This window comes from Osmerus eperlanus, chromosome 11 (assembly GCF_963692335.1).
Source record: "Osmerus eperlanus chromosome 11, fOsmEpe2.1, whole genome shotgun sequence".
Taxonomy (NCBI): domain Eukaryota; kingdom Metazoa; phylum Chordata; class Actinopteri; order Osmeriformes; family Osmeridae; genus Osmerus; species Osmerus eperlanus.
The window spans coordinates 12210225-12238107 of NC_085028.1; the positions used below are offsets into that span (position 1 = coordinate 12210225).

The 27883-nt window shown below is 43.4% G+C and overlaps 2 protein-coding genes across 2 annotated transcripts in view; one reads left to right on the forward strand and one right to left on the reverse strand.

The window, feature by feature from the left end:
* Positions 1–27840, reverse strand: gab2 (GRB2-associated binding protein 2). Its single transcript, XM_062472744.1, has 10 exons — positions 27484–27840; positions 13563–13863; positions 5774–6008; positions 3593–4173; positions 2671–2762; positions 2277–2556; positions 2062–2152; positions 1498–1600; positions 1222–1344; positions 1–1074 (listed from the first exon to the last, which is right to left on the reverse strand). The coding sequence occupies exons 1-10, from the start codon at positions 27553–27555 to the stop codon at positions 931–933; spliced, it is 2022 nt and encodes a 673-aa protein (XP_062328728.1). The 5' UTR covers positions 27556–27840; the 3' UTR covers positions 1–930.
* Positions 1–27883, forward strand: part of lpar6a (lysophosphatidic acid receptor 6a) — a 281763-nt gene that overhangs the window by 10530 nt on the left and 243350 nt on the right. The window lies entirely within an intron of this gene.

The window sequence follows — 27883 nt, forward strand, 5'->3', positions numbered from 1 at the left end:
TTTCTCTGATGCATACTACATGCACATACTAACGAAAGGGACATCAGATTAATCTTCACAAATGTTTTTTTTTTTTTTTCACTGATGGACCAACATCTCATTAACTTGTATTTAAGGAGACCTGTTAACATGAGAGACTGTTCTTGGTAAATATAGATGACACACTGTCATTTGTACTGGCAAAAGCAACAGTCATTTGAAATGATCATTAAGGTTTCTGACAAAGACCTTATAAGGCTACATTTAGTCTCTCTCAGCAGACATGCACAGCTGAAATAACTACCTGCAATAAAGAGAACCTCTTCACTAGTTTCGCAAGGCTCAGCTCAAATGAGCTTGCTTGAAGTCAAAGGCAAGAGTCTGACTAGCAATGAAAGGCTGCATGTTTGCATTCCTGATAAAATAACAGTATTGCACTGCCTCCCTCATTAGTTGCTGTAGCTAGTGTGGTCATAAACAGCAATACTGTCTTGATTGGCAGCAATTTGCTAATTTACCTGCTAAAGAGACAAAACATAAGACACCTCTACAAAAACAAAACAACAACTCAGCTCAGACAACTTCAGTGAAATACATGTACTGCGTACAGTACATATCAGGACTTAGAAGGCAAGTTGATTTCAGCTGACCATATCAGTATCAGTTGTCCATAGTATGCAATAACAGTCTTTCCAAGGTGAACTTTGGCAGATTGGTTCATGGTAAGGCCTAATGTCCTGCATACACTGGCTGTGCAATGCACTGAAGGTGAACACAGAGGAAAGGGTTAGGCTTTGTAGGCTATGGCTTTATGTCCCCTCAGTGTCCTCCGTTACAAGACACAACAGAGGTCCAATTTGCCACCTTTCAGTGTTCATTCATTCCCAAAACGGAGTGGAGACGGTGAAATCAGCCTGTCACGAGAAGAGGGTCCTTGTTGCCCAGACCGCGTCAGGACTTGACCCCCTTGGTGGGCTCAGTAGACTGCCGCACATCTGTCCACTCTTGCATGGTGTTCTGCAGGGCCTGGGTCTTCTCCTTGTCCACCTGCACATAGTCCACCTTCTCGTCAGAGTTCACGGACGACGTGGACGGCTGCGAGTGACAGGAAAACCACAAGAGAGTGGAGGGAGAACGTGTTTCGTGAGAAACGATCGTCGCTTTGTGAATGTGCGACGGAAAAAGACACCTGTCTGTTGGCGTGTCGGCCCGTGTTTTTGTATTCTCTGCCTGTGCACTTACCTTCCTGTGTGGACTCGGGGAGCCGGGCTGGAAGTCCAGTGCCAGGTAGTCCACGTTGCCACACTTCCTGGGGGCGGGGCTGCTGGTACCACTCACAGCTGGAGAGGTAGACGCCGGGTTCTGCTATAGAGGGTAGAGAGGAGAGGGATGGACAGCTTGAGACATCCCAGCTTCCCGGAATAGCTACTGTTTGCCATATACTGAAGGAAGAGGGTATCATATGTCATTAAAGTGAACGCACAAAGGTGCCATCTCCACATAGAAATCGGTGCTCACCATTGCCACATAATTCTCTTCACTGTCTGCTGAGTCTGTGCTGGTGATGCTCTGTGTGGAGATTGGTCGACAGTGCTGGGAGGACATGGAGTTCATAGCAGGCCTAAGGAAACAGGAGAGGCCTGTGAGGGCTCCTAGGGGCTGCTGTGCACTGCGCTGCATCACCAGACTACATTACAACACTAGTTAGCCCTGGGGGTTAGGCTACAAAGATGCAAAGTCTCAGGACCCTGTTGGGTATATGTAGAACTACACTTTGGGATTTGACGAAAATAAAAGGAATATGTGGCTAAAGTGCTGACAACTTCAAGTATAGGATTTTTTCATCCATGATCAGATTAAATACATATGAATTCTAACCCTTCAACTGTTTCGTTCATCAATAACAAGAAAACAGCCCCAGTGAGCTGATCTATGACATATAATGCTCTAGTGAAGATAACAAATCTGACAGAAGCCCATGTATTCTCTGCAAGATGTACAGAAGGCATAGATACAATATCATATGCAGAAGACTAGTAGATAAACCAGGAAGACGACTGGTGCTAATGATGCGAGACTCACATGGGTCTGGTCCAGGACATGGTGATTGGGCTCTTAAATGGCAGTTCATCAATGATTCCATTGTTTCTCAAGTCAAGAGGTGAAGGCTTTGCTAGGAACACAAAGAGAGGGGGTTTGAATACAAAACCTACAAACACATTGATAAAAGGATGCTGAAAGAAATCAAATTTAGGAGCAACAATCGACCGTAACTTAAGAGAAATCAAGACACTTACATTTCCTATTGGGTTTTAGATTGCGATTGATGGGTGGTGGTGTGACATCACTGAGGCGCCCAGGGCGGTGAGACAGGGAGGCAGTGCTCCCCTTACGGGCTGGAAGTGTTGCAGAGAACCCTGGGAAGTCAAAGTGGTGAGGTCCAGGACTCATGGGAATGTAGATGTTCTTAGGGCTGTCGGCCTGGGCAGCGTTGAGGGGGGAGGAGCCGGGGTTCATGGGTACATAGTTGTCCTCAGAGTCCCCGCTGTCTGAGCGGGTTAGAGGGGTCTTTGCTCTCTGTCAGCGAGGCCAAAACAGAAACTTTGGTTCAAAACAGTCAAATAATTATTTTCTTGTATAAAAATACAGTGACAACTGTGTCTGTCGAGCGTAATGGAGGAGCAGACTCACCAGGTAGGAGCTTAGGCCATCTGATTCCACTGTCTGCCCTGAGTTGTTGAAATAGATCGGACGGTGATGGTTGTTAGTCTCAAAGGAGGAGCCTGAAGAGAGAGACAAGAGGAATGTTCCCATCAACATTCTGCCAAAACCACCACAACAGGTTCAGAGCTATAGGCAAGCTATACGTTTTTGTCCAGTCAGTTTCTATACAACGCACCTTATTTATCTGGATGCAGAGTACAGTAAATGAGTAAACCGATGGCTTTGCAGACGGAACAAATGTACATGGCATTTCATTATATGCTCCATTGCTTTATAATTAGTTTCTGGGAAAGCGTGGCATCAGGCAGCGCAGGTGTGGGACCAGCCTGGGGCCAGAGTGACAGGGTTCAGAGGTAACTTCCTGTTTCTGTGTCTGCAAGGGCTTGTCTAGGCCGGCTCAGAGTGCGGCGTACCGAAGAGGCCGGGCATCGAGTCTTTACTCTTTTTTTTTTTTTTTACTGCTTATCAGCCTGGAACAAGGCATTCTGGAACAGGCCACATGGCTAGAATTTCATTAGAGTCTCAGCAAAACAGCGTCTGCCAGACTAGCTCTTTGTCTCTGCTCAGCTGCTAGTGTTAAATCAGAACAGACAAAGACAGAGAAAGGAAAAGAAAAAGAGACAGATAGAAGAGTGTGTGCTGATACTCTGAGTCATGCAGAGAAAGAGTCTTCTCTACACAGAACACGCTCTACACTTACCAAGGTACATTATGAATTATCATAAATTATCATTGACAGAAAAAACCATAATAACGCAACAAAACTATTATTAATATATAACAAAACACATTATACCCTATTATGAAACAGCGCTGTCGAGCAAGTTTGAATAGATCTATCCTTCTACTGCATACCTTAGGCTGTCTGTCTTTCTGTCTGTTTGTTTACCTCTGTGTAGTCGGATGTTCTCCACAGCCGGCAAGGTGTTTCTCCTTGGAATGACAGACACTGTCGTGGTCACCTCTCCATTGTTAGGGCTTCCCCACCTCCCCTCGGAGCCCTGGCTCGGCTTTGGTGGCCGGGGTGGTGGGGCACTGGAGCTCTCAGAGCTGGAGGGAGTCAGGGCATTGTGGTTCTTGTCAAAAGTCCGGGGGATCTGGTAGAAGGATCCAGGCGGGGTGGGGAGGTCGTAGTTGTCAGGCAGCCGTTCGTTATTGTGTGTGGCGGCAAGAGTGTTACAGGGCGTCTTGAAGGTGTACACTTCCTCGTTTTCCAGCTCCAGATCTACCAGACCACCATGGGGAGGGCCCTCGGAGCTGTAGCCCCTCGGCAGGACGTAGCAGGCCTCCTGGGGGGAATCTGCGCGTGCAGGCAGCTGGTGTTTGCCAGGCTTGGGCAGGCTGTAGAAGCCATGCAGCTGAGCGCCCATGCCGTTGAGACAGTGGGAGAAGCCATGAGACAGTTTCTGCACCGCTGAGTCACTGCCCACAAACAGATTGCTGCGCGTGGCCTGAGAGAAACTGGCACTCCTAAAAACACACAGACAAGAGAGTTAGTCTTTCTGCAGGGCAGAAACAGCATCATCACAGATAGACATCTTCCATAAATTTCACTGCCAACATCTATCACATATGCTACTGAAACTAGTTAGCACTCATTAACAGTGATGTATGGTTCTATTCCCCATACGGCCACTAGAGGTTAGTGCAGCATTTCCTCTTGCAGCAAAACAATATGGATGGTTTTGACTGTAACATTTGCCTTGGATGAAACTGATGTTCTTTTATTTTGTCTTATGTTTCCTTGTTTCAAAATAAATACAAATTCACTGTTATACAGATGTTTTTGCATCTAATCTATCAACCAGGCTGTCTTTAGAACGTAGTGTGTTGATTTGTCCACTTCTGAGGAGAGGGAGGACATCCATGTTGAGAGGGTAACCTTTATCACAGTCCCCATGGCTTGACATGGCTTATTTACTGTATACCGGTATATGGAAAGACCTTACAGCTTGCTCCCCTCAGGTTGGACAGAGAGTATAATAAAACAAATAGAGACTTTAGTAGAATGGGACAAAATTAACGACACATACATTCACCCCCCAAAAAAGCAACTGGACTCTTCTATGAACTCGACTCAAACAGTACTGTGTTACGAATCATTAGAGCATGACATGTGTGAAATAACTGATCATGAGATCATTTGATCATCAACTCATGAGGATTTGCTCTCTTTCTGTTTGTCAGATGACATGTAGCATTGAATCAATTCTTTAAACATTCACTGCAGTCTCTGGTCTCTCCTCGGGAGTATAATCATTAATCAATATCTTTGTTCATCTCCATGCCCTCAATCACTGGGGCTCTGGACCTTACAAGAATGATTAACCCCTGACTGTACAACAAGCCGTGAGAGCCATATGGAAACTCAGAGTGAGATGAAGCACAACCTGTCACCCAGCGGTCCTCATAAAAGAAGGAAATAGATCAAAGGGAGAGGTGGAATGACAGGAACATCTGCATGTGGATAGAGAGATAGAATGTGAGGTTTTGATTCCCTGCTTTTCCTTGGGGGCTCCCAGGACCAGATTGATGTGTTAATGTTGTGCTGGTCCCTGTGGCTGATCAGGCAGCCCAGCCCCATGGAAGTGATGAATTGCAGTCTTGGCCTCATTGATCATCTACTGTACAGGCCGGCCGCTGAATGGCATCATCATTAAGGCAGCCTCGGGTTCTTGGAAGTGGTCATGATGGCAGTGCGTGCAGGAGTGAATGTTAATTATAAACTTGGGAGGATTGTTTAGCATAAAACACACTGGCAACTCATTTTTACACTGAGCAGTAGGGCTGGGCAAACACTGATACACACAGGCAGACACAAACATCCACGCACACACACACACACACACGCACACACACACACACAGAGAGCACTGTCAAAGCCTAGTACAATGTCTGCATTATCACACCCCTGAGAGCATGGGCAGCTTCTCTCAGCAGCAAAGGTCCCCCCCCCCCCCCCCCCCCCCGACTGCTCTGAGGTTCAGGATGTGCTGCAACCTGGATGTTGACCTGCATTATGGGATGACAGGAAGTCAACACAGGGGCAGCAGGGGGTCATGGTCCTTACCGTGAGCCCTCTGTCTTCCTGCTCATGCACTGGTGGAGGAGAAGGTAGTCCTGGGGGGCGCTGTTGGACAGCGAGCCATGGTGGGTGTGGCGGACTGGGACGTCGAAGGTGAAGAGGACTGGCTGGCTGGAGTGGACAGGGGCAGATGACTTGCGCTCCCCAATCAGAGGGGCCATCGAGCCAGTGACATCTGCAGCAAGAGACCGGGGCATATGGACCGTGGATGACCTGCCATCTGGAACAACCACCAAGGAAAGAGAGGAGAGGGGTGATTTACTTAGGGGCTCATTTACATGCAAAAGGAAAATATTTGATCATTTTGTTCCTAAGATTGTAAACAAGTCAAAAGAATTAAACAAATGTCCACTTGTCATGCTAAATCATCTATAGTCATTCTGTATCATGTGGTATTCATTTGGTGCATCACAGGGTCAGCAGATAAGCTCAGTTTAACCCTCCATAATCAATGAAGTCAAAGGCTGAAGAAGTTCAATTGAAGATTCTAAGTGTTAACAATCACATAGACGTGTATTCAATAGCTTTAAGCATTAGCTCCAAACAAAATCAATATAGAAGAGGTATTAGGATCAACACAGAGAAAATCCTTCTTTGCCCACGTTCACTAAAAACTTGACCTTAATTATCCCACATCTAAAGTTGTTGACTCGGGGGTTCTGCTCAGTGAGATTTTGGGGGGCTCTACGTTCTTCTGCAGTTCCGCCTGTGTGAACAGCATGTCCTTTTTCCTGTTGTTCCTGAGTGACATCTCTGATATCTACGCTGTGGGGCTACAGACTAAAGGCAAATCTCAGGCCTCAGTTCTGGAAATAGACTGGGCAGAGGGCCAAAACCAGGAAGTGCACATGACCCCACTTACTCAATGGGGACTGGCGGAGAAGAAGAGTGGGCAGCCCACTGATTCATCCCCCCATCAGTGCTGTGCAGAACTAACCTCTGGGAAGAAAACAGCCATACATTTGAAACACTTAATTCTTCTAAGACCCCTCACTGGTTTTCAACAGACACGTACTGGTTCTTAGATTATGACAAAGTAAAGAAGGTTTACAGAAATCCAAAAGTAAACTTTCCTCCTTGTAGATACATACTAAAATATCTATTCACTTTAGCATGGCACCTTTGTAAAACAGCTCAAAGATTTATTTGGGACTAATCATAACATTCCTGAGCCAGTGAAGTGTACATGTGTATGGATGACCATAAAAACGGACTATAACTGCTGTGACTTACTGGCAACATGGGACTGGAGTGCGTGAGGGGGGGGACTGCAGCAAAAGTTGGTTGAAATAGGTCACATCCCTGCCTGAGGGGAGGCCGCCATTGTCCCATGGTCAGGGGACTCCGGCCCAGTGGACATGAGAGATGTCAGGCCTGAAGCCACTAAGGCAGGACTTCCACAAATGGACCTCAATTATGCCAGTGTTAGAGGGCTCCTGCTCTCTCTAGGCTAGTTAAGGCAACATCTCCATGCTCTGTAAAAAGCTCTCAGCCAGTGCGGTGAGTACTAGGCTCTCTGACATGGGTAGATATATTGATCTGTTGTGGTGAGTGCCTTTCAGAGGGAGCGGCCATGCTGCTAAAATAGGTCCAAAGAGAAAGTGCAAAACAACATGGCTACTCTGGCATGATGCTGTAACAGTAAACGTCAGTTACAAAAAGAGCTGGCTGCAGCTCAGCCTGTTGACTGTCACCATAGTTTCTCCTTAATGAAGGAAATTATTAGTGCGGCAAGAGAGGAGAAATCTAAATTTGGCAGAATATAGGAGTCAAAAACACAGCTATTCCGGGTCAAAGAAAGACTCGGTTCATGAGCAATTTTCCAATTACGTTCTATAATATATCACCTACTGTCTCATCTGCTGCGTGGACATAATCTAATATAGAAGCTTCTGGTCTGCGGAGGCCAGAATTAGAATTCTGCTGGATCACTGAGGACAAGGACGGCTTTGTAGAGGACTCATTTCCCTTTTGTACACTCCTAACTAGACAAGGATGCTAGTACAATATAAAAGAAGGCATACACAATCTCAGCCACCTCCTGAAAGGAAGTAAGACAGAATGTGTTTAAAAGCTCACATATTTTAAGCAATTAGTAGTTCTGACCTCAAAGACTAGTTGACATTCGTGATTTAAAGGATTTATAACATAACATTTCATGATTAAATCTACTTTGCAGTTATTTTATAACTATTACTCCCACTTTCCTTTGCTATTCCTATTGCTATTGTTTATTACAATAAATGTAAAACTCACTGAAATATGATTTTGTTTCCTCCTGTTGTTGTAATCATTGTATTAAAGCGCAACCCATGGGTTTTTGTGATACCAGACCTTACAATATATTGGATAGTCGATGTATGTTCTTTTAATCTTTCAAAACATATCTATCTACGTTTGCCTTTTATTTAAGGATTCCTCCCTGTTCCTGGAAAAAAGCAATTTCCTTAACAGGTTTGAACGAGATTGCTTTTTGGAAGATAACCCAAGGGATAAGCCATATGAGTGGGTGCCTCAACAGAAATTCCGTTACTGTATCTGTCCTATGGGGCTCCAATCCCCTTTTCCTGAGGTCCCTGGACCACCTCTGTGCTCTTGGTAGATACACCAGGGGGTCCACAAGGCTGTGCATCTTAAGAAGCGAATTAGCATCTGCTCCTGCCTAGAACTGGTACATTAAATGAATACGACCTATCCGATTCTTGTTCCTGAGAGAGTTCAACTCTCTGCCTAGGAGGTTGTCACTGTCCTCTCTGGTACTGGGACACCACTGAGTTGAGGGGGAGCTGAGCTGCTGTTGCAACTGCGTGGAAGGCGATGAGGGGGGGGGGGGGGGGGAGAAGAACGTCGGAGGGTGAGATGGCCTCTTTTCCTGCTGCTGTTACAGCTCCTGCAGCTGCTGACTTGAGTGTAATTAACAAAGTGACAAGACTCCCCCCCCCTCCCTCCCTGTTAGTGGAGTAAAGGAGAGCAGAGCGAGGACTGAAGAGGGCTCTGTGATCCCATTACTCCCACTACCTACTTCCCTCTTTCATGTTGTCCATCCCTCCCTCCCTCCACTCTCAGCCGGCCTGGCCCGCAGCATCATGTGAGCACCACCCAGGACCACACCGCAACATCAATTTGCCCCACAACGCTGACTGATCAATAGCCTAAAAAGCCTTGCTTTGTTTAGACTGGTGAATCACAAAATGTGAAAGAAGCAATCCCCCCCCCCCCCCTCCCCTTCTGTTCCATTCTATAAATGAAACACAGTGATCTGCAGGATAGAGCCCATCTATGGATTTCAACGAGTTCGTCATGACAGAAGATTGTGTTTCATTCTCTCTTTGGAGAAGATACCATACCAGTCATTCATACCACCATTCATACCAGTCACACTTGGAACTGACCACCCCCAAGCCTGTGGTCTGCAATGAAGACAACACATTACAGCTAGGCAGAAGACAATGTGTGAGTGTATAATGACAATCTTAGTTTTCTAGTTCAAGATGTAAATGTAAATGTAGTTCAAGATTGAAAACAAGATATAAGTCGATCTAGTCAATCTAGCATCACTGAAATCTTGCGACCCTTTCCCCAGTCTCAGACAGTTTTCACTCTAGATCTTTGAGCACAAGGTGGGCTTCCAACAGTACGCTGACCTTAATTCTACACTTAGTTCAATAGCCTCGCCTACTACAATTTATTTGTTTTGGGAGTGTCACTCACTGTCAGAAACTGCTCTTTGATCCTCGACTATTTCTCTGACTGGTACTGTTTCACCCTCCAACAGTTACTAGTCAATCAGATTACCAGTCAGACCTTACAGGCAGGATTTCTGTTTAGAATCAAGCAAATGGAAGTGTGGAACAGGAGACCACAGGGGGGTAGAATGAGAGGGGATTGAAATTAGGTTTGGGTATAGGGGGGTTAGAACAAAGGTTGTGATTGATGAGATGCTGTTCCATTCATTAGATTGCGCTTGGGGGTGGGTCTCCCTGGGAACAGACACATGCCACACTGCCAGCCAGTACTACCACTAACAGGCAGTAGCAGACAGGCAGGCTCTTACTATTGCAGATGTGCTTCCCCTAGGTTTTTGTTTTTGTGTTGAATGCTTAGGCTTTATGGATATGGCAATCGATTGTTGTCTTGACGTGATGCTTGTTATTGATCAGATAAATGATAGCTCCTCTTAAAGGGGTCTTTAATCTAATGAATATGTTTTCCATCATGTCACCATACATTTGCCTTAAAATGTATTGTATATCTATTTAGTTACTGCCCATCAGTAACATATACTTTTTTATTTTATATCATACTGGTACATTGATTAAATATATACTAAATAATATAGGATTTTGAGGTGCTCTAATCTTCCACTGTAAAATCTGTGAACATACCTTTTTCCCTGTGTGCTGCCAGGGAAACCAGTGGTGGTATTTTGGGATGCATAGCAGCGGCAGCAGAGGCTACCAGTCCCAGCCAGAAGGCAGAGTGGCATCAGCAACCTGACCTCACTGCACCATGGAGTCTCATTATTTCAACTAAAATCAATGGCTGTGAAGGGCACTTTGGGAGGGGACAAACATCCACATGATAGAGAGGAAAATAGAACATAAGCACAGAGTTGGAGAAGAGAGAAACGGAGAACACATTGAGATTGATGGTGAGAAAGAAACAATAACAAATGGATAAAGAGAAAGACAAAGACAAAGAGAGAGAGAGCACACTGAGAGAGATGTTTAATAATGAGCTGCGCCCAGAATTTGCCCTTGGCTAACCTTAGTGCCTGTCCCAGGAGTGGCTGCAGCCCTGGTGAACTGTTCACTTCAGACTGAGAGACAGCCAGCCAGAAAAGGTAGGTGGGCAGACAGACCTACAGAAACTGTAGGCGAACAGCACTGAACAGCGCCAATTGCAGGTATCTCTTACCACTGAATGGAATAACCCATTCACACCAGGCCTTAAATAAGCAATAAACACACACTCCAGACACGAAGATGAGCTGATGTTTATATGACAGCAGTATGGCACACTGTTCTGATGTTTTCAGTGTGAACCATCTGTGATGTGATAGTGTTAATGCTTCAGTGAAATAACTAACATTGGTGCCTGAGGCCTTACACCTGTTTCCTCCCCCCGCCAGAAACAGAATTGCCACTGTTTTTCACAATTCCTTAGTGCTTCAACTACCTGAGAAACAGACAGTGAGAGCAGACAGACTGACAGTGGATGATGGAAGATGTTTGTGCAAGTTTACTCAGCCATGGCCATCGCCTTCCTTTCCTTTTTACTAGACTGTCAACATGTTTTCCAACACCCAACTGACATCATGAGATACACGCGGTGTCCCTGTGCATGCAGATAAACAACCAGATCCCTGCTCTAAACAGAAAGGAAACACACATTTGATTTGGGTTTTGAATGATGAGGGTTATTCCCAGGGAGTAAAGACATCTTTCTGCTGTCTTGTTTGGTCCTGACCTAACAAAGACACAGCACATCTGGAAGACACTGAGTCATCTTTGTGTCAGGGCGGTGCTCATCTGATGTCATACAGCACACACACACACACACACACACACACACACACACACACACACACACACACACACACACACACACACACACACACACACACACACACACACACACACACACACACACACACACACACACACACTAACACATCCCACAAGCCTGAATCCGATGGGTACCATCCATTATTCTGCATTTTATTTCATGTAAGTCTGGAGCAGTTTTTGTTAAGAGGTGAGTTTTGCAGCAGTGTCCCGTTCCTTCTTCTCCACACTGAGCATCCTAAGCACTGAGCATCCACCACCCGTCTTCACTGCTTGATCATGACACTGCAGAATGTGCTGGGACCGCAACATATTTTATTCTTACAATAGATTCAGGGCGGGTTGAGTCAAGGTTATTTTTCTCCACAGAAGATTTTATCTTGGGCTTCAATTGAACAGGTTTGGGTAGTACCTCACCGAAGCAAACACACACACAGGCATACACGCGCACACACTCAAACGCTATTATACCAGCTATGGCCCGAGGCTCCTATTGGGTTTGCATATGAGGTTTAAAAAGAAGGTTGAGGAGTAATGTACTCTAACTCACTCACACAGTGCCGATGGCAACCTGATACTAGCCTGGGGATCTGGGAGGCCGCGCACTGCCTAACCCTTATCTAAAGAGGGGCGGGGTGATTTGCATTGCGGAGGACTAGTCAAGGCACATGAACGTTTCCAACCCCTCTTTATAGGGCAACTGGTTTATGTCGACCGTGATGGATGTGTGTGTATACTATTGCAGTATGTTTGAACAAGCCAGTGGTAGGCCCATAGGCACCCTCCAGAAGAAGGTCAGACAGGGTTCTGATCTACTGGGCTGAGACTAGGATAAGACCGCCAAAGAGCATGTGCAGGATGTTATGATCTCTCCACCCAGACCCAGTCTCTGATGGTGCTTCTCTAGGTCTACGCACCTGACAAAGAAGCACTGAGGAATACAGGGTAAAAAAAATACGAATACTCACATGCAGTAGTAAACGGGTAATGAGTAGCAGGGAGTTTACAGTACAGACATATCCACTGAAGGATGAGGATATTATATTAGACAGGAATGCCTTTATCCACCAAGATGATTTGAGGTTTAGGACCAAAGGGTCTCAATCTGTAGTCAATCAATATAGTTTGGTATATATCTCATCTCATTGTTGCCACACATGCTCACTGTCAGAGCCCCACCCACACAGATTCCTCAAGCAAACTGAGGCTACAGGACCAAAGGCAGACATAACACCACCACCACACGCACACATACACAGACCTCTCCACACACACACAAACACACACTATGGCTGCTCAATCTAACATCTGGCCATTTTAAAGTGGTATTACAGATCATCAGACCTAAAGTTTAAACATGTGAGAATGTGATCCTTCCATTTCCCCTTCAAGGGACACAATGTAAAATGTGGATTTGTAACTTAACAAAAAACTTTCCAGTGTAAAGTTCATCTTGTCTCTTTAAGCGGTCTTTTGAGGCATTGGAAATGGAAACATGACCGTTAACCTTGGCCATCCATATCAATAAGTCACTTATGGGCTTTAAGATCTGCTAACAGCCTTTTCTCTCTGCAGGAGATGATAGACAGAGATCAGTCCTGTTCTCTAACAAAACAAAAAAGAAAAAAAAATCAATAAAACCAATCCCCATTTAGCAGGGGTGTTCCAGTCCTACCTTCTCAAAAAGTGGAAAAAAACATTTGATATTGTTCTCTGCTCTGTCTTTTAAGAATAGAAAGAGGAAACTACAGATAAGTGTCTGTGTTTTCTGACTGTGTCTACAGCCAACAAGTACAAAATTAACAAAGACAAAATTCGAATCAATTTGGTACTACTAAAACAAAACGTCCCTATCTCTCATTTCAACAACCCATTACTGGTAATGAGATCCTCTCTAGCCCAGCCTTGTCTGGGGTCCCCAGGTGTATAAAATCATGAAACACGATTTGAAAGGCTAGAGGAGGAGTGGTGCAGACATTGTAAATATGGGAGAGAGAGAGACCTGCAAAGAGTGAGAGACCGACCAAGAGAGAGAGAGAGAGAGAGAGACCTGCAAAGAGTGAGAGACCGACCAAGAGAGAGAGAGAGAGAGAGAGACCTGCAAAGAGTGAGAGACCGACCAAGAGAGAGAGAGAGAGAGAGAGAGAGAGAGAGAGAGAGAGAGAGAGAGAGAGAGAGAGAGAGAGACTCAGGGTCAGGGGTCATACCATGGTTATCCTCTGATTGGTTGAATCCGCAGAGCTGACAGATGGAGCGGACCCACTTGTTCATCTCTTCCTCTGTCTCGGCCACCAGGTAGAAGGTCCGGTCTGAGGTCTTGATGTCGAACACAAAGCTGTCCTGGAACTCCTTCCTCTTGAAGGTGAGGCCTGCATCCACCTGTTCGCAACAGTGCAGGTCTATGATACGAATGGGCTTCTTGGAGTGGTCATTCTTGTAGTACTCCAGGACATCCGGGTCACCACTCATCCGCCCGCTACGCAGAATAAACCAACGTTTCTTCCATGCCTGACACACAAACAGAATCACAGTTTACAAAACACACATCCACAAGAGATCCAGTGATGGTAAACGCCAATTTTGTCAAATACATTTTCCATTACATAACTTGTAATGGAAAATTACAAGTTATGTAATTGAGTTCTTAGTCAATAGCACTTCCTATCATAGATGCTTTCAAGAACTTAGTTGACTAAGTTTATCAGGTTATGTCCCCATAGAAAGTGTTCAAAACACTTGGGCAACAGTTAGGGTGAAAACTTTGATCTGACAGCAGATATTGTTCAGAGGAAGAGATGTCGGCTGTACATGTATTTTTCGGCGTCTTAGAATGTGCGTGTGGTTTGGAGAATGGAGGGGGGCCGGTGGTTAGGGTGTTGCTTGTTCGAGACAGGTGTTACTCCCCCTCTCTATTTCCTGCGCTGCTGTGCTTATATTCCTCTGTCAGGGAAGAGAGGCTGTGCAGCACTTCTGACATGAAAAAAGCTCCTTTCTGACAGCTTGTCTCCAGCAAACACACCTGCAGACTGGGGTCCGCCCTCTGCCTGAGCTGAGACAGAACTGACAGCCAGTAAGAATGAGCAGAGAGCATGTGGGCTGGCTACGCAGGTAAGGCAGACTGTCAACAAACAAACCCCATCACGAACAATGGGGCGTTGTTGACACTCACTGGCCAATACAGACGGGAATCAGCAGGGACCCGATACGATACTATCACAATACTTAAGTGGCGATTCGATATGTATTGCAATTCTGTAAGTATTGTGATTCGATATTAGGATTTCTTGCAATTTATTTTGGTTATAAAAAAAAACACTGGACCATGAAAAACTGTTGAATCATACCTTCAAATACAACAGTCAAATTCACTTAGAGCTTTCCAAGTTTTATTTCAAGTTTTAATTCCTAAAACTTAACATTAACTTCAGGACTGCAGGGAAGGCAATAGAGAAGAAAAAAAAAAGTGCCGAATTATTGTATAGCCCCTGTCAACTGCACACAAACTGACAGATTAAGAAATGTATACCACTTAGGCAACTTTTAAACAAAAAATAAATATGAACAAAAAGTAGGCTATGCTTCACTGATGTTTGCAAGTAGGCTATGCAAAGCTAGTGCATGGGTATGTTTAGATTATTGTGCAAAAACAAGAGCTGGTCAACATGCTCTGGGGTGAGGTTGCTCGGGATTGTGTACGTCGACTCTAAAGTGTAAATAATGTTACGAAACCTGTATTTTCGACCACACTATAAGGACAAAGGTCTTTGCATTTAAAATTAGAGATTGATTCTGTTATGCGATTAGCCTTTTCTGAACTGCTGGGGAGCTTACTGAAACATGTATCCCGCGTTCGTTGTTTGCTGCTAGCAGGTTTGGCTTCCTCCGCTGATTTGTCTGATAACTCAGGGTAGTGTCGTGTGATATGGGCATGGGTATTTTGGTGGTATTACCACAATACTTTATCTTTCCGTGAGATAGTTTGCAGACAGCATTGCTCATGTCTAACTCATTTTTTCCTCGTAAATTATGAAAGTTCTTCCAGATTCCCCCCCCCCCCCCCCATCCCTACTGGCCAACCTAGTATGCGCGTTCTCTACACACAGTAGGGATAGGGAGAGCAACAGTATCTCAAGTCAAATGCAACCCTTTACACAAATCCTCGAATGTATTTAGCCCCGTTGTAACTGGAACCAGAAGAACAAAGCAGTCAGAGAGAAGGGACAGTTAGTGCAAGGCAGCAGCCTGTGCCTGTGACTGGAGAGGCAGCGCAGTTCAATACGTTTCCCAGTGACAGCCTTAAAGGCCCCTCTGTCCTCCATGTCCGGAGACAAAGGAGGAGGATGGAACTGGGGGCTTTGGCCATCTGCCAGCAGAGCACTTCCGCCCAGCGTCTCTCACATCCAGGCTGCTGACACAGAGGATCCTGCAGGCCCGCTCTCTCTCCATCAACACAGACACCTCCTTCACTAGGCCAGGGAACCAAAACCACTCTTTCCGATGCCCAACCCCCCTGCACACACACAAGCACACGCACACACAATGGAAAAATGGATCATGCTGTGTCTCCTGTGTTTTCCTAATGTCTGTTGTTGATCTCTGCTATGGCTTTCTCACACTCTTGTGGGTGGAAGAATATGTAAGTCTATACTTCCTTGCCAGGGCAGATACATTGTATCTGCACGTGACCTAATGTATCCCATTTGTACTTATGAAGAGGCTTAAACTGCTATAGATAATAATACATTAACATCTGCAACATTGAAATGAGATGTAGCCCATCAGACTCACACACCTCAAACCTTCCATACTTTATTGTTGATGCACACGTGAATAATTATGCAAATGAGATATTTCCATATTTTCAAATGAACATTAAAAAATACATAACTTACTTTGTTAATACATAAAAGTTGGATAATTTGAAAAACAGTTCAAACTATTGCAAGGCACTTACAATGGGTTATTGATTCATACCTTGGACAAATTTATTGAAAACCTTCCACTGTAATCATTAGACGCAGTTAGGTAGAAGAGAACCCAACCTGGTCAGAAAGAAGAATAAGGAAAATGTTCTTGAGAAAATGCATACTGGGTGATATCATCTCCAGTGGCTAGCAGAGGGTCCACCTGAGGGCCCGAGGTTAGCCTTTTTCTCATTTCATTTTCTACCAGACTGATAAACGTAGTCATCTAGTGGAAGGAACAGGTTTAATGGCTCTGATAGTGCACTGGTTCTGCAGCATGCATTTTAACATAGTAGTTTCCATCAGCTGCCAGCAGGAAGCTAAAATCCCCAGCAACAACACTTCCTTTGATTAAGAAAGAGGTAGCGCTGTCATTATTTGCTGTTGTTAACGTATCCTTACTGCATCCTTGTTTAGTGGCTTGAGGGTGTGGTTACACAAAGACAAGTTTAAAAAACATTTGACACCAGGAAGAAATTGCCTACCAACTAGTGACAGGCTGTTTAATTACCTAAAAACAAACTAGGCTATATTTTATAGTGAAATTCACCACCATACATAGATATCCTTATAGTAATGAAAAAGGCTTTGGGTGCCAAACAAGGGAATACGATAAGAGAAGACTACTGCTAAGCTCTACTTTGCTCCATCGTGAAGACATTGCTCACATATTTCTGCTGCACCTTGAACATAATTCTTTCTTCACCTAACATGGTTTCAGTTATTGGTTAATCTTTCCCCTCAGAGGGAGACTTAGTGGGCACAGTTACCCATGGATTCCTTATTTAAATATATGGCATTTTCCAGGGAGGAGCAAAGTGAGTCATAAACTGTTGCCTGGTCAGTTCACTATGACCCTGGTGGAATATTCTTGTCCAATCCATTAACAGAACCAGAACAAAATCAATGGATCACCGACTGGGTATTAGCAACTACTTCAAGAAGTTTTGTAATAAAAAAAATGGAGTAAGTAGGTTTTCCACAAGAAGTAAAAAGGGTAAAGGGTTCACTAATACAGTTAGTTACGTAAGTGACATGTGGTTGCCCATGGATGGAGCTAGCCTCACTGCACTGGCATTTAACAGACAGGCATGGGGTAAAAAAGCAGTGGCAGGTGCATAAAATAAAATAATAATGAAAGGCAAAAAAAGACTCAGAGAGCCATGAATTCTGCTTGAATGACCAATTTCCTATTCTAGTCTGTGCTACTATAGGTTGAGATGAAATTAAAATAACAAGCTCAAAACATATTTAAATTAACTGCTCTGTACTTGCCATCTTTTTTCTCCCTCTCATTTATCTCTGTGCTAACAGAATACAAAAAACACAAGGGGAGACATTAACAACTAGAAATGTCTATATTACATTTAATGGTGATCAAAAAAACAAAACATCAGGTAAAAAATATGATACCTTTTGGACAGATTGTGAGTGTATCTAACAATTACATTTAGTAAGATCAGCCTGAAGGATTCCTCATGTAAACCTCTTTTATTTGCATTAAAAAAGCTCAATCCTGCTATACAGAATGGCCCTCAAGCAGTATACTGTACCATGGTGATGGGATCATGCAAAAGAACAGTGAGCATTCTTATCTACAGTTGCCTGGCATTTAGTACAGTACTAGCCACAACAGTCCTATTTAATCATCTGGTTCGTATACCTGCTGCTTCGAAAGTACTTGTATTTGACCACACTGTAGCCCATGAAAGAAAAGAACAAAGCCAGTACAGAGCAGCAGAGAGGAAGAGACTGCAGCATCTATTTTAGACCAGGAAAGGAAAACATCTGATGCGAAAGGACACACAAACATTGTTTTGAGTCTGCAAGCAGCTAATAATAGAATCCAAACGGGTTTGTCTCGCCAACTCCTTTTGTGTCTTTGTATGTTGATAAGTGGACATGTTTTCTTCTATTTATAACCGAGCACAACAATATTGTGATAGAAGCAAAAAAAAAAGACAAAAGGCACTTCACTAAAAGGAAAATAAAATGACTGTATATACCAATAGGACACCGTAGTGATACAGACAAACAACTCCAGTATTTTAATTAAGTTAAACTTTGCTCATTGAATCCACAGTTTGTGTATCATCATCACTGAGTCAGACCTCCATGTTTTCACTCTGCTGGGTTGCATGAATGTCAGAGAGCCCAAACTCATTAGTCAACTATGCTACTCTACTCAATTTGATTGGTGCTCCACCCTAGTTGTCACTGTTGGCTGTGTTCCAACCAATTATACAGGGTGTGCCGGCAGAGTATTAGAGTAGCACAGAGAGAGCCTAGTTGTAGGGCTGAGTCAACAAACAGGAGGTGGATATCAGTCAACATGTTTTCACATGTGAATAGACAAACACTCTAACCAAACAGGTAAAATGGCCAAGTTAAAGGTCATCTTAACCTTCAGTGAGGATAGTGACTGTCAATTGTTTACCTCCTCTCCCATTCAAACACAGAAGAAACATACAGTACACACACACACACACACACTTACACACACACAGCAGGTGGCTCTCGGTCTCAACCTGCTACCTGCTCACCTGTACCTGCGGCAGAAGCACACAGCTGAACAAACAGCAAGGTCACAGAGCCAGGCAGGGTCTGGTCTAAGACCTCTTGTTTCAGAACGTTCACTGTCCTTATTACCAGTGACTTGTAAAGGTCGTGGTTTGCGTATGAGTGATTTGATTCTTGTGATGTTGGATGCTTGACTTCAGCCGATCAGAGTCCGGGCCCCAGGCTCAGGCACCAGCTCTGGCTGACATCCTCCATTATGTAGGTCACAGAGGAGCCAGGGTTGTCCTTGGTCTGGGTGACAGCATATCAGCAGTCCGCCCCCACTACACGTCCCATGGGGAGATCAGAATGGTGACAGCCCAGGGATCACGGTGTCCCTCCATCCCCCTGATAGGCTACCTCCATAGAGCTGCCACTGGAGGATGGTTGAACAATCATTGCTGCAATGTCACTTCCATTCTAAAGTTCAAAAGCATCTCAAGGATGACATCCCTCCAACCTTCTCTTCTTTTAGAGGCCTGCTGTCATATTGTAATAAGTCTGCCACACTCAGCCAACCTGAAAGCCTATATGCAGGCATTCCACTATTCTGTGTATTTATTTTATGAGATCTTTTCACCATTTTATGAGTCCATAACTGTGGGCAGGTGGACTAGGTCCCATCAGTGGGCAGAGCCAGGATAGAAGAGTTGGTGCAGGGTGCATCCAAGCCCTTTAGTTTCTTGTTTCAGTCAATAAGGCCCCAGCTGCTCCAGGGAGTACAGCACAGTCCTGTCTGCTCTGAAAGCTTCTACACTACATGGAAAATTCCACGGGCCCTCCAAATGAAATCAAAAACAAAACAAGTATCCTTTTTTTCTGTGTCGTCACTGTTGTTGGAAATTCAGGAGTTTGGTGAGGACTCCCACCCCCACAACTGACAGTATCTATCACTTTACTTATTTATCTTGTACATTAGATATTACACTGGGCTTAGCAAATTGGACAATAGAAGCCACATACATATTTCAATCATTTTTTGTATTATTTAGCTAATATAAACATTTGAACATGTATTTAGACATTTAAGAAATTAATATTGTAGAATGGCTGAGTTCCTATGTCCTGTACTTGTACTTGAGAAATTACAACATTTCAAAGCAACATAACAGCAACATTTAGTTCTTTAATGTCTTGAAACGTGAAAATGTCTCTTCAAAACAGCGTCAACCGAGGGAGCATTCTTACTAAGAAGGAAATATATCTTGTTATTAGGACGCTGAGCTGCAGATTGTGACAACAGAGCTGAAGCTATCTAGTGCTAATCAATAGGGTGTCGCATCACAGTCACATTCCAGGAACAGAGAGCTTCAGAAAAAACTGAGATGTAACAAGATGGCTATTTTTAGATACTTTTTAATGTTAAAGTAGAATTAAGTCATCATTGAGGTAATGCGTAGCAGTACAACAAAATGATTCCCCAACCTTATTGTTTCTAGTTCTGTACCTCCAGAATGCAAATAACAATATTACCCTATTGGAGATAGTTTATATGCCAAGTATTAGCCTAATATCTGCCCAATAAACCTCACCAGAAAAAGTGACAAAATATGACATACTGTACAGCTACAAACCTACAAAACCACAATCAAACACAAACTCTGTAACAGACAACAACAAAACAACAACCACACACGCACACTCACACACAGCCACACACATCTGGATTAAGCAGCGTCTGTCTGGTTCTCTACTCCTTCCAAGCAGGTGTCATCTCTCCAAGTTTACATAGCTGACATCAGTTTATAACAGCATGGGGTTAAATAAACCCCACACAGCCACAGACAGAGTCAGAAGGTTTCTCAGATATCTGGAGGTTTACACAGGACTCACAGTCCCTCTACATGTGGGACACTAACCAGACAGCTGCTTCAGTCTTTAGATCATACGCTTCTGGTGAAATCGCTAATACATTTTGGTCTCACAAATATAATCAGAGACAAACAGTATGCCAACAACGTATGACCGTTTTCTGTCTCTTTTGGCTACCTCGTCGCTGCTCCGGGGTGAAGAGATCCAGATGCTGTTGGGCTGGACATGGCATGATCCCATATGCCCAAGGAAATAAACATGAAAAGATGTTAAACAGTTGCTGAGAGCATAAAACCACAGGTGTTTATGTCCAACGGACGCATTAGCCTCCCGCTGCAACTTGAATTAAACTGCTCGGGTTTCCCTATAGTCATAACAGTGGCCTTGGAAAGATGGCAGCTGTGAGATACAACACATGCAGATAAGACTCTGCTCTCACCAGTTCAGACACACGCTGGCTCTGCTAAGTGAGAAGGGAGTTGGTAGTGGCCCCACCAAGAAAAGGGACTTCTCAAGGACAGAGACCATATCTTCCCCTCTGACTGGAATGTGTTTGGTGTCCATATGGAATTATTAAGGTCCACATTGCAATTCATAAACTACATTCAAGATGGCATGCTAATCTTATAAATCTGGGAATAAAGAAATGTGTTTTATTTCATGTGTTCTCACATGATACCAATGGGCTGATTAAGATCCTATTCTACAGATTTTCTTATGAGGCTCTTATTGGGACCGGCAGTCTTCATTCAAAGAATATCCCCATAATATGAACACTAGCTTGTGGCAAACCTCCACAAATATATGCTGTGATATAATCAACATCAATTCAACTCAGTTGAACACTTCCATAATAAAAAAAACTGAGTAATCTCTTGTCTTGTCCTCCCAGTGGTGAAAGGCCTAGCTCATTTATCCTGAGCCCGCCCTGACAGTTTGACTAACGGGGAGCATTATCTTTAATCAGAACTCTTTGTGTCATTTCCTCTGCCCCCACCATCTGCTTTGCTCTAGAAAGCCTGCATCTGTATGCGCCACACTTGCTGAGCATCTCATTTCACTGGCTAGAAGCTACAGCAAAGCCTATGTAGAGTATATGGGTGGTTTCTGGGTTGAAAAGCAGTACAAGTGAGAAAACATGAGTGAGACACGACACCAGACAACACACTGAACTGTGTCTGTCTGAGCTGCATGGGTGGAGAGGGTATTGTTTATCAGGAAGTGGAGAAGTAGGGAAGCAGATGTAGCTTGTCACGTCATCAGACCCCTCATGCTTCACAGCATCCCATTAACTTCACCTCAGACCAGTACCTAGCAGCACTGGCAGATCCGAGGGGTGGCAACGGGTGGCTGCTGCCACCCCAGCAAAAAAGACTACCCACCCCAATCTCCCCATGCAAAATGTGTCAATTATAGCACATTTCATTCAATGATATTAATATGATCATTATTGGCATTATTTAAACTACAATGTTTATCAATTTATGGTGGCATCGGGTCCTTCTTCCCTCCACGCCTCCATGCCATGCTACAACCACCTCCTGACACCCCAGGTGAAAATGTCTAGATCTGCCCCTGTGGCTAGCAGCACCACAGTCCATCCACAATCCATTCATGTATGTTGACTGGAATAGATCATCTGCACCATGTTTTTTCTACAAATACACATCGACAAGAATATGCCACCACAGTAACAGCCAGTGTTTAAATTTAAAGACACTCTAAGGGAGGATCTGTAATTTATTAGAGTCTGATGACGCTATTCCCATACAGTTTGCAATATGATATAAAATCCACGGACTTCTCAATATGTATTGATGCAAGTATGTAAGACATATTGATGCAAGGGAAATGTAATGGGCCTCTGATTATCAGACACATATTTGTCTCATTGAGCAAAATGTTCTGTTTTATTATGTTCGGTACACTGGAGACAACACAGAACCATGTTGATGTAGACCTGCTAATAGCAGTCAGTGGCATGGCCTTGTTCTTTGGAAGCCTATCCAATTAGAGTTCCTAGAGCTGCAAACAGTGACTGCACACAACACCCACAGGGGTCAATAATGTCAGGCACTGGTTGACTGAGTTCATATTACTGTCCTACTTTTTAAAAGCTATTTTACAGTGAAAGCTGTTGTGCTTATATGCAAAATAGTGTGGTGGACATTTTTGACTAGACAGACCATGGACAACATACACTGTACAAAAAATACGATATTACCCTACAAGAGCCATAGCCTATTGTCACGACAACCACATGAAAGTCGCCCCTCCACCTAGGGAACATCCTGTTTCATCCTGGACTGAAAATGTGCAGTCTTTGTTTACTAATAAGCTGTGTTGGAACGTGTGTCAGAAAAACGTCTGCTGTCAAACAATCAAAACCCAACTCAGGCATGATCCCATACTTGTCGGTGGGTTTTTTTCCTTCGAATTTGGATTGGTAGTTAACAACACATTATTCTGTGGTGTGATGAACTTAAAACTCATTTTCAATTCCACTTTACAGCATCTTTAAGTAAATCACCAATCCGCAAAAAAACACTGTTAATGCGGTAATGAGAGTTTGGTTTTAACTGTTTGACTGCACAAGTGTGTTTCTATGTGTTTTTGGCATTCTCAATCTGCACACACAGTAACAGCAGGGATCTAATTCACCAATTGTAACCAAGGAGGATGAGATAACGCATGTGGGTTGTAATATCTAATATCAAGCTGACATCATGTTGGAGCCTGTCATGACATCATCAAGAGAGCCCTCAACTGCTATAACATCTGACCTCCACTGCAATAAAAAGAACAGCTCTTGAAGATCATGCCTTGTCCAATTGGCTAATGGACTGAGATGCCGGGCTTGTAAATGTACGTATTAAAAGGATGACAGATTGAGCATCAGATGTATACAGGGTGGTCTGTGGGTTTCATCTTGGCAAAACATCTAAGGAACAAATGTGTGAAAGAATTATTTAAAAAACGGCATTATGACATGGTTGTTAAAAGAATAAAAATTAATGACAGAGCAAATTAATCAATTGTAGCCTATGTAGAATAAATCAGTGTACACGAGTAGTACTACGAGTAGTATATAGGGTTATTTTCCCAATAACCTGTGATGCTCAGCAAGTCTTGAGTCCATAGCTGACAAGCCAATTCTGATAAGAGTCATATGACATATTAACAAAGGACATTGACTTGATACCCCACGATGACCTTTGATTTGATATCTAATTAAAGGTCCAGAATAATCAAATTCACCAATGTCCCTGAAATTGCTAATTTTAGCAAAAAAAAATACATATTAAAGTATGTACATTGTACACTGTATTTCATGACTGACAATAAAAATACTCAAATAGCTGGTCCAGACTGCAGGAAAATAATCAATAGGAATTTATTTCTGCAGAAAAAACACAACTAATATAGAACATGGTGATCAACCAATCTTATATAAAAATTTAAAAAAAGTTTAATAAAAGCCCAGACCAATTTGTTTCATTTTCCTATCATGGGACCTCTGTCCAACCATTTCCTGTAGGTGTCATCCAAAGGAAGTCTGGCATTTGCTATTGGTCCCATAATTAAGTTTTGGATAGGATACACACAGACACATGTTTAGTTCATGGCAAAGGACAGGAAATATAAAGACACAACCTAAAAGCAGACCGGTAATCAAAAGATTTTCTTTGTAAATGGAGTCAAGGTCTTCTGACAGAGAATATTCTTTTGGGATTTTAGGATTTATGGGACTGTTCAATAATGTTACTTTGGTTATCATTCTCTGAACAAATTCTACAGGTAGGCCTAGGCTATACTGTGTAGTCAGTTTTCCATTTGGAATCTATTAAAAACCAAGGAAAATACTTCTTAATGATACGATTCCCTCTATATGAAGATCTTTTTAATTAACCAAAATGTATCTGACACTTTTAGTACAGTCATAAAAGACACCCCAATCTATAGACTTACAAGGAGTGGAAATCTGAAGCCTCCCAGATAAAGTCGAACAAGGAAAATGTCTGTGTGAGCTGTGTGTCTGTCAAAGCAGGAACTGGGAGGCGTTCTGGGCTGACCTCTGAGGGCAAGGACTTCCCAAAGCCCCTCTGCAAAACAACACCAACCCACCGTCCCGACCCAGCAGCTGACAGTGGGCCTGAGCTTGTTGTCTCACAGCCTTCAACCCCCGTCCTTTCTTCTAACACACTGAGGGCTTTGAAAATGGTGACACAGAAAAGCAGAAGCAAGCATCACTTTGCCGATATGATCTGTCTGGTATGTGCCAATGCCTTATGTGAACAGACATGTTTGTGAACTGATGTCAGACACAACAAGGGACAGGACGTGGGTAGCTCTCACCAACCATATGGTTGGATGTTCGACTGCCACTCTAGAACTGTAAACATCTTAGGATTTTCCGTTAGAAGGAGACACAAACGTAAGTAATGTCAGCATTATATATCCGTCCAAACCATTTATTGTTTTTGGAATATAGGATCTCCCAGCAGATCAAGGACCACAGTAAAAATGAATGACATTTGTCATCTTAGGAAGAGGAAACAGTGAGGCCTTGTAATGGGAAACACCAAGGTCATCCCCTACTTCCCCTACTCACTATTATTACTACCATGTTTTGGGACAACATCATTTTGTAAACTCTCTATTACACAATTGAAAGAACACATTTACAGAGGATTATCAATTATTCCATGAAGAAAGTAATATACTATGACATTAATAGTATGTTGATGACTATTCAGATATTCAATTTATAACGTACTATAAACAAAGGCAAATTAATGAATATGTTCACAGGAGGCATTAATGTATGACACATTGTGTCTGACTAGTGAGTGATTAACAGACAGACATAAGTAAGCAGCCGTGTGGTACATGTGTTAGATTAGTCAGTTGTTTTCATTTTCCTTCTGCTTATTCTGGACAGCAGTCAACAAAGGGAGCCAGACCACTCCCACCAGCTCTCAAACACCGCCCATGTCGGTTGCCTCGGTACCCAAAAAGATAATCAAACTCCGAACATGTGATTCATAGGGGCTCTGTCATACAGAACAATACTCTGCCTTATCCAGACACAGAGTATGTGTGTGTTTGTGTGTAAGAAGGCCTAGACATCTCCATGACACCGTTGTAAATTACTACAGGCATACACTGCTCATGTGAATGTGAGGCAACAAGATGACAGCTGATAGTAATGAGTCATCAATAAGACCTTAAGGCGCTTGTAACCAAACAAAGGGGGAATTTTTATGGTGGAACACATCTACACTCGCTCATCAATAGTTGCTGCTGGGCTTCAACTGTCACTAGTGTTTTGCTCTGTGACTCTGCAATTATTTGCATGTCATAGTTGTGGTGGAGCTTTCAGTTTTCACAGAAGATTACGTAACCCTGGGAAACCAAGTTAGTTAGCCCAGTATGGACACTGATCATTATACCTGTGTTCTCAGAGTAAGCCTAAGAAAAACACCTTGGCACTGGTATGGTATGGTAAGAGTGTCTGCAAAAAAAATGACTACATGTAAATGTATGTAAGAGCCTGCAGTTGCTTAAAATATCTCCTAACATTAGGATATCGAGCAAGTCAGATGACAGCAATACTGCTGTCTAAAAGGGCTGCATTGTCCACATGCTGCCTCTCAGTTAAAGTGGAAGGAATTTTTGATGGGTTAATTTCGGTGTTCACAAATTTGCCTGTTCTGGACATTCCATCTTGTTATGCAGTGTCTGTGTAGACTGTGTGTTTGGTTGTTTATTGGCTGAGGCTGGGATACGGTGGGGAGGGGGATTAGGAGCAAGAAACTCCACCCTCTCATCTGAACAAGGCCAATAAACAAACCTATGGCGTATGCCTGGCAATGTTGATTCTAACCATAAATACTGTTTATACAGTATTTCAATAGTAGATGTCAACTTCTCGTCTGTGGCTGTGCAGCTGCTGTTTCCTACTGACCCCGGTGGTCCCTGTGTCAACACTGGCTGGCTTTAAGTGGAAGACAATAGGGAAACCAGTAAGTGTGCATTTGAAGACATACAAGGATGGACTTTCAGATGAAACAGAAAGATGACATCATGGCAAAGCCAGCTCATATGAACTTGGGGAGACCTTGTAATGCAGCACCATATAAACACATGTAATACTGTATATGTAGGCCTATTTATCAGATTATGCCATAAAGCTCTTTATCTGCAATCATTAATCCTAATATAAGAAGTAATAAGCAGGGTAGAAATATACAGAAGACAACTTCAGAAGTTTGGTCATGACACTTTGGCCGAGTCCAGGCTGAGAGTTTTGATGACAATAGAGTATCTAGTCTATCTTATTTTACCCGAAAGGCAAAATTAGGTAAACAGAGAAATAATACGTACGATTGGCATCGGCATCTACAAAAACTATGGGATGTGACTAATAATTTGGTGTGGAGATAACTGTCCCAAGTAGAATGGGAGTAGACGGTGTCCACAGTAAACAGAGCCGCGTTGAGAGCAGCCTCTATCGAAAAACTATGAAATTTGGCCATAAGGTACGTTCACACTTAGCCTACCTAGCTACACATGTGGTGTGTCAATGGAGAGATGAGAAGATGAGGCAACACGTTGTTTCTCTAAATAGCAGTTTGGTGCACCTGCTATTATGAAACGCATCCTTAGTTTCACAGCATGAAATGCCGGCCTTTCCGATTCAATGATAAACATTACATTTTAGCTCAATGTTAGCCAATGTACATTGAGACGGCTGCAGATCGCCAACTGTTAAAAGACTACCTTTACTTACATATCTTCTTAGTTTTTTCTCTGGCGGCGACTTCCTTAGCCAACCTTGGAAGACGATTTCTCCACCGCTCATGTTTCAATCGTTTCTTCCGATGCCTATAACAGCTCCTGATGTATTTTACTATCAATACAAGTCCCACTGAGTGCCAGATCTTACAATGGGCAAAAAGAAATAGTGCTATTGGACTCCCTCAGACTTTGGTGCAGTCCGCTCCCCCATTTAGTAAAGGCTGGACTCGAAGGGGTGTTGTCCTTGGTGTCACGCTGACCTCGCGCACGGATTCCCACTCCGGCGCGCAAAGCACTCTTCGGGAATCACGCAGGACCAGTGAACACCAAATCGCGGGTAAACCAACTGACCCAGTGATGTAGGAAGTAATGTTGAGTGTCTGCAGTTTGTT